Source organism: Thunnus maccoyii, chromosome 13 (assembly GCF_910596095.1).
Source record: "Thunnus maccoyii chromosome 13, fThuMac1.1, whole genome shotgun sequence".
NCBI classification, from domain to species: Eukaryota; Metazoa; Chordata; class Actinopteri; order Scombriformes; family Scombridae; genus Thunnus; species Thunnus maccoyii.
This window is the reverse complement of record NC_056545.1, coordinates 27,738,500-27,752,891: the sequence shown is the minus strand read 5'-3', so window position 1 is coordinate 27,752,891 and position 14,392 is coordinate 27,738,500. Positions and strand designations below refer to the sequence as shown.

Here is a 14,392-nt window from a genome sequence, read left to right as displayed (position 1 = left end):
GTTGGGCCTTAAAGATATATAAAATGTGCTTTGGATAAGAAACACTGAATGTAAACAGAACTTTTGTATGTTCACAAGAAAACTTCACAGGGTACCTTTAAGATTTGGAGCCCAGTTTTCAGGGGCTTTAAAGTCCTGTGATGCCTCATGAGCGAATTAGCCACTTGCTAGTTATTTGAAACTGAGTGAGTGATAACAGTTTCCTTGTCCTTCATTACAGTGTAGTTATCACTGTTGTCTCCAAAAGCCAAACTTTTGGGAGCCTGTCAGTAATGGTCTTGTTTCAACTTGATGACACAATAACTTTTAGACATTATGGAAAGAGAGGATTCACTCAACCTGTAGAGGAGTATGTAATCCTTCAACTCATCTGAAAGCATGAAAATCACCCACTGCTAAACATAACTGTTCCTCACACAACAGAGTACTTTTAATTTAGATACCTGTATACATTTTACTGGTAATACCTGAGTACAATTTATTTTGCAAACTTGTAATGAAGGATTTGTAGACTGTGGTATTTCACTGGTGTCAAAGACACGTCAGTGAACTGGGATCATGTTAAAGGAGCTGTAGACAATGACTTAAGCTCCGCAGAAAAAGTAGATAAGCTCCCGGCCTATGAGCTACCCAGACTCAAATCAGGCTTATTTATAGTCTCAGTGTAAACAAGGGGGTGAGGTTACTTTTTTTAGACATAATCACTATAATGATTAGGAAGACAGCAAGCATCTTCCTCACAGTGATCTGACCTTTGACCTACCTGTGGAGAGAAAAGAGTATCAGTAGTATTAACACTCGACGTGCATTTCTCCATGTATCTTGGTCCCTCATGTATCCAGCAAGTATCTAGTGATTAATGTGATATTATGTCTTTCAGTGATTGTTTCAGTAATCAGATTAATTTCATTATGTGCAATGGGACTTCTACACAGGGAAATCTGTCTCCCCCATCTTTTTATACTGGCTTTAAATATCATACATCATATAAATATCAACTTACTATTAAAGTGAAGAGAGTTATGTGACACAAAAAAATAAAATAAATTCCTTTTTAAAAACTACTGTCTATTACTTTTTTAAACCAGTGTTTATTTTCCATATAAGATAAGAGAGAAGATAAGACTCACATGCTACAGCAGCACAGAGACAAGCTCAGGGGTAAGAAAATAGTTAAAGAACTGTTGGATTAGAGAGGTGACATTTAAAAAGCCATATAAAATACATACATCACAAAACCTTAGACTATATAAGTGATTTGTGGAAATAATTGTGCAAAAAGAAGTCCAGAAGTGCAACTCCAGCAGCTATGATGCATGAACTATATACAGTATGTAGTGAAGTATGCAGGTATAGGTATGAATAATAAGTAGAAAATACATAATAATAATAATATAATCAAGTATATAATTTTACATGTAATACATACAATATACAGTAATAATATAATACAATGAATTACTGTATATATAACAGAAATCAAAGAGAATAGTATGATGTAGCATGTACAATGATAAAATAAAGGCATAATAATTACAATATAATGGTGATATTGTATTTTTATATAGTGATATAAGTAATATAATGCAATGTAAAGTAAAATAGTGTTATAAATATAAATAGTAATAAAGATGCAGGTAATATGTATCTGAGACAAGGTGCAGCTGTACTGTTTTATATAATGACCAGATGGTCAATCTACTGCTGTAAATAAGTCTTCTCTACTGTAATGAGTTTTCTTTGTATTGAAGGCTGTTTAACTCAACCTGTCATTTACTCCTGCAACTGATCACACAACATATAGTGTCTTCTTCACTGCTACGCGGTGTGGAAATGCAGATCAGCAGATCTTCCGCTGGCCCTTCAGCAGGTTGATGAATGAAGGTGGAAGTTTGCGTGTGAACAAGAGTTCACACTCCTACTGTGGAGCAGCCTGTGGACCTGTGACTGTCAGTGGGATGGCTGTCACAAGATCATCACCAACAAGGTCATCTGGACTGGTTAATATAACTGTGTGTTTGAGGAATGTAGCTGAAGGTCTCTGAACTGTTTGCAAGTTGAGCTGCAAAAACACATTCAAGAGAGACAGATACTGACTGAGTGGTGCTTTTCATGTTGACCACTAGATGTCACTGTAGGATTATGTTCTGCTGCACTGTATACATCCCTAAATGTATATGCTCTTACATTTTATTTCGTGTTGTTTGTCGACTCATAAACCTTGTGAACAACTTTTCTATGTGCTTTGTGTTTTGTATCACTTATTGTTGAAGCTGATTCACAAAAAATCAAGTTTCATGGTCAATATGGCGCCAAAGTTTTGTATAAACTACAGAAATGCAAAATTAACTGGACATACTTTGAATGCAGTATATTTATAAAATACATTTTTACAATTTTTTTCAACGTGACAGAAAAATTGTGAATTACCTGCACTTAAATTTATTCAGCTGCCTACGTGCTGTTTATGTGGAAGTCTGTGCACATGATGACCAAGTAATTATAGGTAACACTTACATACATCAATAAAAAACATATCTGCTAACAACTACATTATAGTATGTTATAAACCTTTTATTAAATGTTTTATACTGCATAGAGTAAAGTTACCCTAAAATGCACTATACTATCGGTATACACATGCTTCGGTTTGGGCTCAGAGGTGCTCTCGCCAAATTATATTCAACACACACAAATCCTTACAGAAAATGTTGTCCATGCTAAATATGTAACAGATAAAACAACCACTGTGCTCTATGGTAAATTAAGCTGATACACATTTTTTAATCACATGGTTTTCAAGTTGATTTTTACGTGACCGATTTGCAGTTACTATTTTTCCAGTGTAAAACCAGTTTAAAAATAACAAAAAAAGTCTACTGAAGCTGGAAAACTAATTGCCAGCTAATCCGTTTCAAAAGGCCTTCAGTGGAACAGCCTCCTGATTAGCAGATCTCATATGATGCATCGGAAAAGCTGGCAATGTGATATGTCTTTCCTCTGTTCTGGTTATAGGCTCCTCTGGCCCACAGTCATGGTTTTATAAGGGCAGCAGTATAGTACGAGCTGGAATGTCTCCAGACACAGCTGGTATTGTATAGGCAGAAGCAAGCAGACAACCATGAAAAACAGGAAGTAGATAGTGGGGGAGGGTCAGCAGCAGCAGCCCTCTGAACCCCTGCATATGGCCTGCAATGGAAGTAAATCAGAGGTCTCTTCTGCCACCAGAGCAGCCGTGTCAGAGATCATCACTCACAACTCATCATATGTGCTCGTCCTTGTGTCGGCTGCTTGACTTCTCAGGCATCTAACAATCCTATTGTTTCATTTCATTGTTTGCAACCACACATTAGTTCCGTTCAATTGCCCCCTTATCTGAGAGAATAAGATATGGCTTCCCAATGCATTACTTTCTTCACAAAAAGGCACGCCTTCAGAGCACGCATTAATCGCCATTGTGGGATTTGTTTTTGTTGTGTCAGCTGTTGGCTAATCAATGGTTAAAGCCGACTAAGGTTTATTGTTACTGAGCTTATTAGGCCGTGTTGCCACTGGGGCGAGCCTCCGCCCTCTCTCACATGTAAATTACTGTGTTAAAGGCAGGTCATGGGCACTCCCCTCCTTAGACCACAACACATTCCTGTGACTGCTGAGTAGACAAACCTAATATTTTATTTTTGGAAACTGCATGTGACACTTTGTCCCATTTGTCATTTTGTGTTGGTTGTATATTATCTTCTTGATACTGGATATTGTAGATAGAATTCCCAGTTTTATCAGCACAAACCTCAAAAGAGAAGTAGAAAGTAGAACAAAGGAGAGGGAAAAGTGGCTGTTTATTGTAAGTTTGAAGAACCAAAAGTTGCATCATTGAGGTAAAATCTTTATTACAAAAAACGCCAACCTCTGATCACTCGGTTTAAATCTTTCTTTAAACTGTCAAATGTGTAGCAGATAAACACTAATAGGTTAGTACTGTTGAATTGGCTAGACAAGAGGCTCACACTGCTGTTGTATAGTTTGGAAATATAATGTCCTTAATGTCCATGTGGGTTCATGCTGTGAACTCCGGTGGTGCTGCAGCCCCTCTAACACAAACTGGTGTAATCTGGCTTTACCCGCTGCTCCATATGGGAAGGCCACCATTCGCCGCATGGGAGAAATCCACTTAGTAAGAGAGAGAGAGAGAGAGAGAGAGAGAGAGAGGGATTCAGCTTTTCCTTACATCCAGCTGATCCATCCACAGTCATCTCTGTCACCTTCATACCTGCCTACAGCACGTACTACACCACCGTGACCAACCGATTGTTTACAATCTGGCAGTGAGGGGAAATAAAAGTGTGTTTGTGCACAACGCAGCTGTTCAGTCTCACCTGTTCGTGGTCTACAAGACTTTACCAGCAGCTACTGACAAGTGGTGTGTGTGCATGTGTGTGTGTGTGAGAGAGAGAGAGAGAGCAAGTGGAGAAGATAAATGAACAAGTTGCCCTCTGTCAAAGAGGCTTTAGATGAGGTCACCTTTACCTTCATCCACCCTCCGCTAAGGATTATGCCAATGTTTCTGTTCCAGTTACCTCTGAGACAACTTAGTGCTCCATTTATTCTTTCATTAAGTCAAATATATTACATGTATGTGCCAACAACAAAGATTCACAAAATTACTTTGCATTATAACCCTTTCAGTGAGTTAAAACAATCGTTTTTCAAAGAATTAACAGTTATTGGAGTTACAGCCCTCGCCACTGACCCTGCGCTGCTGTTCCCTCCTCCCAGTGTTCTTACGACTCAAGAGGGAAAACCAGAAAGTAAAAAGGAGGGAAAAGACAGCAACAGGCAGCAGCTGTGATGGAGGGGTTCTTCCAAACTCAACACAACAACAGCATTGTTATCTGAGACCTACCTAACGCCTTCTCCCCTCCCCCCGATCGTTCTCTCGTTTTTTCCCCCCCTCCCTCTGTCCTCATGTATTTACAGTATCTTTACAGAGAGACTCCTGCAGAGAGCTGCAGGACATTCTTTTACAATGTGGGGATTTTTATGTCTTGCAAAGCCAGTTGTACAAGACAGGACGGAAGAGCAGAGAGTTAAACTGCAGCTTTGCAAGTTGCTCTTCAGCTCAGTGGCAGAAGAAATTCCCTTATAGGTTTTTGATGTTTTTGATACTTCATATCAGCGGATCACACAGAAACCTTGCTGCACCCTGGTCCCTCATTTTAAAATGGAAAACAGATTATGCTATAAAGCAGACACCATGTTGCTCTGAATACAAAGTTGATCAGTAGGTTGCTGTTCTACTGTCTATGTGGTGGTATAACTCTGCTCTGTTTACCGAATTTACTTCCGCTTTTGTATCCTTATTTTACCATATAACAATTTCTGTTAGAAGATCATTGTGCAGTATAATATCTCATAAGTTTAAATCCATTGCATTGGATGAGGCACTGTCTAAAACAAATAAGACAAACATACTGGCTATTCTTCCACAGTGATACTGCAACCTCCATGGCAGTGGAAGTTATTTCTCTAATTAAGGGTTTCTATGTGTTTGGACACAGATAAGTTTGTCGTCTGGTCAACTGAACCTGTTCACACAGTGTTGTAAGTTTTACAGCTGTGTTGGCACTCCTTACTGTTTATGACAGTGCTTTAAAATGTCACAAACTGGCCCTGAAAGACCTTTAATACTCACTATACACTATATAGTATTCCAGGGCCTTCAGGTTGTCTCTGTGTCACATATCACATATAAACATCATTGATCACATCTATGCAAAAGGTCACATCTTTTTTTTTTTTTTTTTTGTGGTCAATTTGGTCAACACTTCAGCCTAGATTACATAAAAATTTGAGGAACAGGATCCGAGCTCTGTATTACACTAAAAACTGAAATAAGATGGCAAAGAAACCTTGTGTGTCTACACTTGGCTGAGTTAAACAGTACAAACATTGGAAACTTGTGAAACTGGTTGCTGTCATCAAGGTTTACACTCTTTTGGGCTACAGTGAATGACTACATTGCAAACTGTTGGTGCATATTCTAAACTCCTTGTTTTAAGTTGCAACAAGAAGTGCAGGTACTTAGTTTATGCATCACCTACACAGTGCTTGTTTTGTTGAATGGGGCAGTGGGGTGCAGTAAACTTCTGATGTCATTACCATGATAATACTAGCACGCATCAACATGTGACCTGGTCTTACTGTTTACACCTCTCTGCCTACAGGGAGGCAGAAACTTTTATGTGGACAAACTAGCTGAATCTGCAGGGTGCCAGATGGGGGATGGGCTGATTGTCTTTGTTACAAACTTGCAACTCACTTTTAGGAAATTAATGTTTTTGTTTTGTTTGTTTGTTTGTTTATTTGTTTGTTACATATAACCATGTTGCTCATCTCTCTCTTCTCACTTTTATGAGTATTTCTGCTTTACTTATGAAATGTTGTGGTTTACTTATGAAATATTGTGTGTGTAACTATACTGATGTTGCCACATGAGAGCTTCAGTTTATAAGAGATCCTTAACTTAAGCAGTCACCTGTATGTGTGTAAACACTGCAGAGTCAAGGTATCACTGCCTATCTGAGCCCTCCAGTGTAATTTACCTATAGGTTCCATACAATCACATTATCACTATGGACTATAGACACTATAGACTTTGTGGCTCTGACAGTAAAGGGACCATGAGGAGAGGTAATGCATGTTGAACATTGCCAACAACTGCAAATAACTCTGCAGTATTTATACAAAAAAAGGTTATAAACAATATGATTCAAATCAGAGAGATTTTGCTGTAGCTTCATTTTGTAAAGATGAATCTGACCTGTATGTTTTTCAGCATTTGTGAGCAGTAAAATGTCACAGATATGTGTGACGTGGGCTGGAAGGATACAACAAACAAAATCAAATTTGCTGTGTTCTCAAGCTGCTGTCGAATGCAGCCCTGCAGGAAATGTCACTTCATTGTGAATTCAAGTCTGTTAGTTTAATGCTGTTCACACCAGACAGAAGAGGTTGCAAGCGCCAGTGGCAGCAGATCAGCTCACAAATACCTTAAAACAAGAAGTCAGCCTTACTAGTAACTAATAGAGTGACGTGTCACTGAACATTTGGCTTATAACTAATCACATGACATTGTTGACCAATTGGAGGAGACAGTATATTCTAATCTCTATGGTATTTTGCTCTTCTTAAGAGGCCAAATTGGATTTTGTTTACAGTGGACTGTCTGCATTTTGCCAAACTTGGAATCCGCAATCTCAAAGTAAAACTGAATAAGTGTCTTCTAAAACAACACTATAGTATTGGCCCAAATACTGCAGCAACCTGCCATTTTTAAAATGTCACATCATTTGAATGATTTGCTTGCATTGTAAACTTTAACAGCTGAGAAAAAAATGTTTGTGTGCTTGAGAATGTCTTCCTTTCTTTCTCCTGATTTACAATGCTGAATCCAAGTACTTTCTACCCACTTTCAATATGAGCGGATCAATGTAAACTTCATTGTTAAGAGCATGTTGCTGTATCTCCTGCTGAAACAGGATGTCGGGCTGTCCAGGATTTAAAAATCAAAGTTAGTTAAGGAGGGAAGAAGGTCATTTTGATTTGATTATTTGATGTATGATGTTTTGTGTTTCACGTCTACCTAGCAGAGTACAAATCATCATTATCATCTTCATATCCTAACATCAATAGTGAAAGAAGTACTCCGATCCTTTACTTAAGTAGCAACACCACAATGTAAAATTATTCCATTACAAATAAAATTATTATGCATTTAAGATCCTACTTAAGTAAAAGTACAGAAATATTATCAGCTAAATTTACTTAAAGTATTAAAAGTAAAAGAACTCATGTTGCAGAAAATGGCCCAATGTGACTGTAACTGATATCAGCCGGGTATAGGACAGAAGAAAATCAAACATTTTGCCATACAAATTTTTATTCATTTTTCAGACTTTTCTCTAAATTTTGCTTTTTTTTTTTGTGAAAATAAAAATAATTTTTTACCTCTTTGGGCCTCAAACAGTTATTTATTTGGTGAAATTGCTTACAACTCAAAAATCAGTAACATCACACAGAACCACAACTACACACAGTTGTTACAAGCCAAAAAGTTTGTGAACTGCTGGTTTAAATATAAGTTTATCATAGTTTACATTATTTAATGCAAAATTTTAATCTGAAGAGTAACTACAGCAGTCAAATAAAAGTAGCTGAGTTAAAGTACCAAGTAGCATAAAAAGAAAATACTCAAGAAAAGTACAAGTACATAAATATTGTACTTAAGTACAGTACTTGAGTAAATATCCTTAGTTACTTTGCACCACTGCTTAACATACCAAATATTTTCACTTATAATAAACATGACACTCTTCCCAGAGCATGGGAATATCAGGATTTAAAGGATTTTACAATGGCTTGTTTTTGTTCACCACACTTTCATCATCGACTTCATATAGAGTCCAAAATATTGGAATAATGTTGAAATAAAGCTCTGCGAAGGCACATTATTCTAATTTCATCTAAGCCTAGAATCAAATACGAAATAAAACTAATATTGTCCTCACTTCTAGCTAAATGAACAATTTATAGAGGAAATTTGCCAAAAGTAAAAAAAATTAATATATCCCATAGCCTAAGGTTCTTTGGTGTGTAAGTGATAAAGCCATAAATGGACTGAATTTGAATCTGGCTACATTAACTGTGGCATCTTTATTAAATTATCTGTATACAAGATAAATAGCCAGAAATAAATTTGGAAACATTTAGAATTTGCTGTCTGTTTTCTGTGCAGTACACTTAAAGAAACCACACAATGCTCGGTGTTTTTCGTCTTCTCAGAGAGACAGAGGAGATATAACACTGTCAGTTTAGTGTCTGTCATTGACAAGGGGGAAATGAATGTCTCCGTGCTGAAATGTCTGAAATGACTTTCACACACAAAGCTGGAGCGCCACCGCGGTTGTTTCCACTGAAGTCATGTTTGGACCGCACACTCACAGTGGAGCAAGTGGACGGTGACAACACTTCGAGGAGGTTATTGCACAAGAGCACACAGCCTGCTAGGAGCTGTACCCACACTTATCCTGTCGCCATTTTCCCAAGCTTTAATACAAAAGACTTGGCTGGGGGAGCACACGCCCCTCTCCCAATCTATTGCCAATACACATGCCACATTTTCCTTTATCAATCGTGTAAAAGGCGCAGAATGGGGAGTATATTTTAAAACATATTACACTCAATGCTCTTCCATATAAACATGTTGCATTTAGAGAGAAATATGCATGTCTAAGCAAGGTTAAAAGCAGATTTAATGACAATTTTCGCCTTGTTATAGCAGATGGCTGCACAGAAAGACAAATCGCTCGCCGTATTTGTTGAGTGACGTGTGACGTACCCACACAGGTAGGAGTCCAGATTTGAAATCGTGTTGCTGACCACTGTTTCGCCCAATCACCGTGCAGCGGGGGCGGGACATAGCGCCGTCAATCATGCAGGAACTATAACGGTTTGAATAGGGAGGGAGGGGGAGAATCCAATCCGGTTTGAGCTAGTTTTTCTTCCAATGGAACATTAACGTCTCGCTGCGCTGTATTAGACTGTACTTGTACAGCTTTATCCTGAATATACCACTGTATTTTCTCCTGTATTGACTTACACTTAGCTCTCTTTTTTCCTTCTACAAAAACACCCCACACAAACCAACCATGCCTAAAAGGAGCAAAGTGAGTAGACCGATATCTTTCATGCATTTAGTAATACAGCATTTATAACCCACAACTGCAATTTGTAAAACGGGCTTGTTACACAGCTTTGCGGTTTTAACAGAGTTGTTAAAATGTTGCTGCAAATGTCCGTTTTCTGTTCAGAGCGAGTGTCCACAGCCGAGAGTTTAGTCGGTATTTAGCGTCTGTTGTGATTTTTTTTCAAGTGGCTGATTGTTGGTCTTATCTCTCCCGTGCAGTGATTATCTTTGTGCCAGGTGGTTTTCAGTGTGCCGGGTTTTTTACCGCAGAATGGTGACATGCATTCTTGCATTTGTGTGTAAATACAGTGCAGGTCAGAGCCGGGGGTCGTTTTCTGTGTCGATAGATCGCTTTTCTGCAGAGAAAGTTGGCGGCATATTGATTGTTTCCTTACGGGGGTCGTCACGCTGGATACGAAAGTTTCTCCCAGAAAATGGGACCGAAATTGAAAACGCAAAATTCAGTGAAAGCATGTTATTCTGTAGGAGTTTGGCTGTAATGTTGAGGTTGTTATTTTTTGTATGGGTACTAAGTCTTGTTTATGTCTTTCTTGTGAGAAAATTAAACACTCTTATTATGATTTAATTAATCACTTTCTCTCTTTCATAAACCTAACGCGCATGTGTGTGTTTTGTTCATGCATGGCCGCCTTTATTAGCGCCGGTGAAACGCGTTTGTTGGAAGGCGTCCGTCGTGTAGCGGAGTGTCTGTGTTGTCGGCTCAGGCCAGTTGTAGGTTATGCAATGGCGAGCCTCCGTCAGCACAGCGCTGCTCCTGTTGCTGGGGGCTCCAGTAGATTCTGCTACCAGACCCACAGAGTCGCTGAGCATCTCGGAGTGACTCTTTTCAAATTCATGGCGGGAACATTCACTACACGGCTCGGTTTTCTCCCTACACTGGCAATCCCATTTATTACCAATGAATGGCTGTGTCGTGAGGAGGCGGAGTCCGCCCCCTCCTCCACCGGAGTTTTACAGTAGGCAAATCACTTGCAGGAGCTGGGAGAGAAAGCCACATGATGCCATTTGCACTACATTATGTTATTATATTACTCTGGTACACTTTTGTGTTCAAGCATGCCAAAGCACGCATTCGGTTTGTTTTATGACGCTTGCGCCATACAAATGTAGTTCCTCAAAGACTATGTTTGATGTGTAAATTACAGTTAATATGTGATATTATATTTTGTCTTCTTATATATATTTATTTACTGTTTTGCCTGTAATGGAGCCTTCCAGCTAAAGTATTTCATAGGATTGTACTTCTGGAGTGACTAAACATCCTGAATCTTGATATAATGAGTGTAAACAGGCTAACTAATGAGTAGGTCCTACTCATATAGTTTTGATGAGGACTGATGTTTATATGCACTGAGATTATGAGCCCCATTGTGCAAGGTTTTAGACATTTCTCAGCCAATCACAGTGCTCGGTCTGACCTAAATCATGTATGGAGCTGTATGTGCAGCCATAGGCTGGTACTCTGTCTGGAAACGCCCACTTTTGAGTTACATAACTAATACTTAAAGCCCATGCCCCAGTCCCATCACCAATTAAACCCACCACAGTACAGGAGAGTGCAGACAATGTCCTTAATGTGATTTTTTTTGTTTGTTTCTTACAGGCAGCTGGAGGAGCTGAATCAGCGGTAAGAAATAAACAGAATGACACTTTGTTTGGAGTGTCTGTGTTTTTATTCCTCATAAAAATAATGAAACAGTTAGTCTGCTCACCCACCAGGGGTCAGTAACACCCCATCAGTAACATCCATTATCATAACATATGTTAAAAGTAATCCCCCTGTTTGTTCTCTCTGTCTGCAGCCCAAGAGGAGATCTCTCAGGTTGAAAGATGTAAGTATAGACAAGCCCAGACTGTCACAGACAATATGTATGCTGCTCACTGCTTTCTCAGTGCTAACATTAAAGTTTTTCTTCCCCACAGAGACCTGCACCTGCAAAGGCAGAGCCTAAACCTAAGCCAAAGGTGGGATCTTGTTTTGATTTATCATCATTAAACTCACTTTTTAGACTCCTGACTTTGAGTAGTGCCTAACGTGGTGAATGTGTTTGCTTGCAGAAGGCACCAGCTAAGCCCAAGAAAGCTAAGGAGGTGGAGAAGGCCAAGCCTGAGGAGAAAGCACCAGAGGCCCCCGCTGAGAATGGCGAAGCCAAAGCTGAGGAAGAGGTAAGGGTCATGTCATCGTGTATAAACATGCAAAATAAGTTCGACTCCTCTGATGTAACTTTGACGCTGTTAAAAATGTGTGTTCCAGGCACCAGCTACAGACGCAGCTGATGAAAAAGATGAGGCAGCAGAATAACATCTCTCAAACCACATCTTTTACCAGTGCTCCCTGTACCTCTTTTCTTGTACAATTCAGGGGAATATTTTTATCAACTATTTTCTAAATACAGGTTTTTTAGTAGTTTGATTGTAGAGAACACTTTTTTTTAATGAAAGAAAAAAAAAAGTCGATTTGGAGACGGGGAATTTCATCACATCCCACAATTTTGCATCGCCACGAAAGTCGCGGTCATTGTTGTTACTGTCAGTGGATTTCATTTCAGTTTTAAATGTGAAGGAGGGGAGGGTGCGGGACAGGTTACGGTGTCAACACGCAAGCACAACGTTCACAGGAGACGGGGCAACAACGGAAAGAGCTTGCCTGCGTGGATTACATTCCATATGCTTTATAAGGGACAGTGTATGTAATCTGTGCTGGGGTGGGGACGGACCAAGTCACAGGGCAACTCATTGTTTTATTGTTTATAATGAAGAACAGTGTTTTAGAATGTTTGTAAGCTTTGTTCTTGTATGTTAACTCTTGTACTCATGCAGTTTTCTTAACGAATCTGATCAATAAACCTAAAATCTCTAGTACTGGAGCTCTCCCTATCAGAACTGTGCATCACGTGTGTTGGTTGTGTCTCTGTTCTGTGATAGCATCGCAATAAATTTGTATAGCTGCTGTGAAAAGGGTTTTCAATCTTTCTATATGCAGTGTGTAATGGTACATTGTAAGGATGGTAAAAATGGAATTTGTTTTCTTAGCCAAGCTAATGAGGTGTGTAACCATAAAAAAAAGAAATTGTTGAGACTGGCTTCTTAAATGCCTACAGACAAACTGTACATTATTTGAGATGTCAAATGCATACCAGCAGTAGCAATATTCATGTGGGTTTTAGGTATCTGTATCAAGTACAAGTGTGCAGTTTCTTTTTATTTGTTTATAGATGTACCTGTGTAATGATTGTTATCAACGAACCAATAAAACTCAGTTGGTAGTTGTTACGCTGTTTCATTCTGAAAAGTCGGTTAATTGTTAAGGTTGTTGACATTAGACACTAACTGTTAAACTAAAGGGTATGGTTGAAAAGTCTTTACCTAAAAATGTCAAAGAGATTAAAAGAAATCCTTTCAATGAGGCTCTGTAGAAGAAAAAGTATTATAAATACTGTCAGAAACATGTCAGATTCACTGCAGAATTCAGCATATAACAACATAGTAGTGGTAAGTCACTTGATGAACGAATATTTAGTATGCAGTAGAGAAAAATGAAGGCCACATTGGTAAAGGCACCTAAAATATAACACCACGGAGGGGGTTTGCGTAAACATCTAATTCAATGGCAGATACAGGTTCATGTCAGAATTGTGCATTTTGGCCCAGCTAGAACCCTAGGTAGAAAATGTGCCTTAGAGGAGAAGAGGGCAAGTTCAGAAACAACTAGTATGGCACATTTTAGGCGACTAAGAAAGGCTATGACATTTTATACAAAGTATAATAGTCAAAGCAAGAATTCAAAACAACACAAGCAGCACTTTCAGTCACACAAAACAGTCCCCAAATTATGGTTATAACAGCTCTGTCCCTATAAAAACACATGAATTAGTTTCAGCACCATGGACAGTTTCACACTGGACCACAGGTTCATCAGCTCTTGTTTTCTCTGCGTTGCCTTTTAAGTGTTGTTATATCATGAAATATTCATCATCATTTATGACATAATTATACCGGTGATTCACTTCTGTGTTGGTAAACAAACGTAATCCTAATGAAGATGTCAAACAGCCTGCCATGTTCACACAGAACACAACACAGCTTTGTCTCCTTCATACTTGTAACCATTCAAACTAATTACATCACTAAAATTCTGTTAAGTACAGCACATGAAAACACAAAACAGATGTATGACCGGTTTTTTTGAATATCTATTCTGATGCTTTATTGAAGCATGCAACCCTCATTGGGTTGGTGGAAAAATTAAAAACCCACAAGGGAAATAAAATTTCCCCAATGAAATGCATAAATCTTCTAATAACAGTGACTATATTTATTTTGTAATATATTGGCAGTGGTGGAAAGTATTTACTAAAGTACTGCACTTAAGGACAGTTTTGAGGTACTTGTAGTTTCTTCTTTTCATTTTATGCTTCCTTGTACTTACAATGCATTTCAGATTTCCACTATTTAGGCGACTTGGCAGCTAAAGTTACTGGTTACATTTCAGATTAAAATTTTACTTTAAAAAACACGACCATCTTATAAAATGCAATGCATTTCAAGATTTAATCAGTGGTTCAGTTTTTGGCATGTAATTTCAGGAGAGTGTAGTTGGGGCCCTGTTTGGTGTCTATGAGTTATTAT

General features: G+C 38.6%; 1 protein-coding gene across 1 annotated transcript; it reads left to right on the top strand.

Annotated features, from left to right (window-relative positions):
- The first annotated feature begins 9,525 nt into the window (after window positions 1-9,525).
- Window positions 9,526-13,032, top strand: si:ch73-1a9.3 (non-histone chromosomal protein HMG-like). The gene is made up of 6 exons (XM_042431449.1): window positions 9,526-9,722; window positions 11,367-11,390; window positions 11,566-11,595; window positions 11,687-11,728; window positions 11,822-11,929; window positions 12,018-13,032. The coding sequence occupies exons 1-6, from the start codon at window positions 9,705-9,707 to the stop codon at window positions 12,063-12,065; spliced, it is 270 nt and encodes an 89-aa protein (XP_042287383.1). The 5' UTR covers window positions 9,526-9,704; the 3' UTR covers window positions 12,066-13,032.
- Window positions 13,033-14,392: the final 1,360 nt, after the last annotated feature.

Excerpts from the sequence above, each read along its gene's own strand:
- si:ch73-1a9.3 (XM_042431449.1), top strand. Across the intron at positions 11,391-11,565 it reads CTGGAGGAGCTGAATCAGCG|CCCAAGAGGAGATCTCTCAG; the intron begins GTAAGAAATAAA and ends CTCTGTCTGCAG. Across the intron at positions 11,596-11,686 it reads GATCTCTCAGGTTGAAAGAT|AGACCTGCACCTGCAAAGGC; the intron begins GTAAGTATAGAC and ends TCTTCCCCACAG.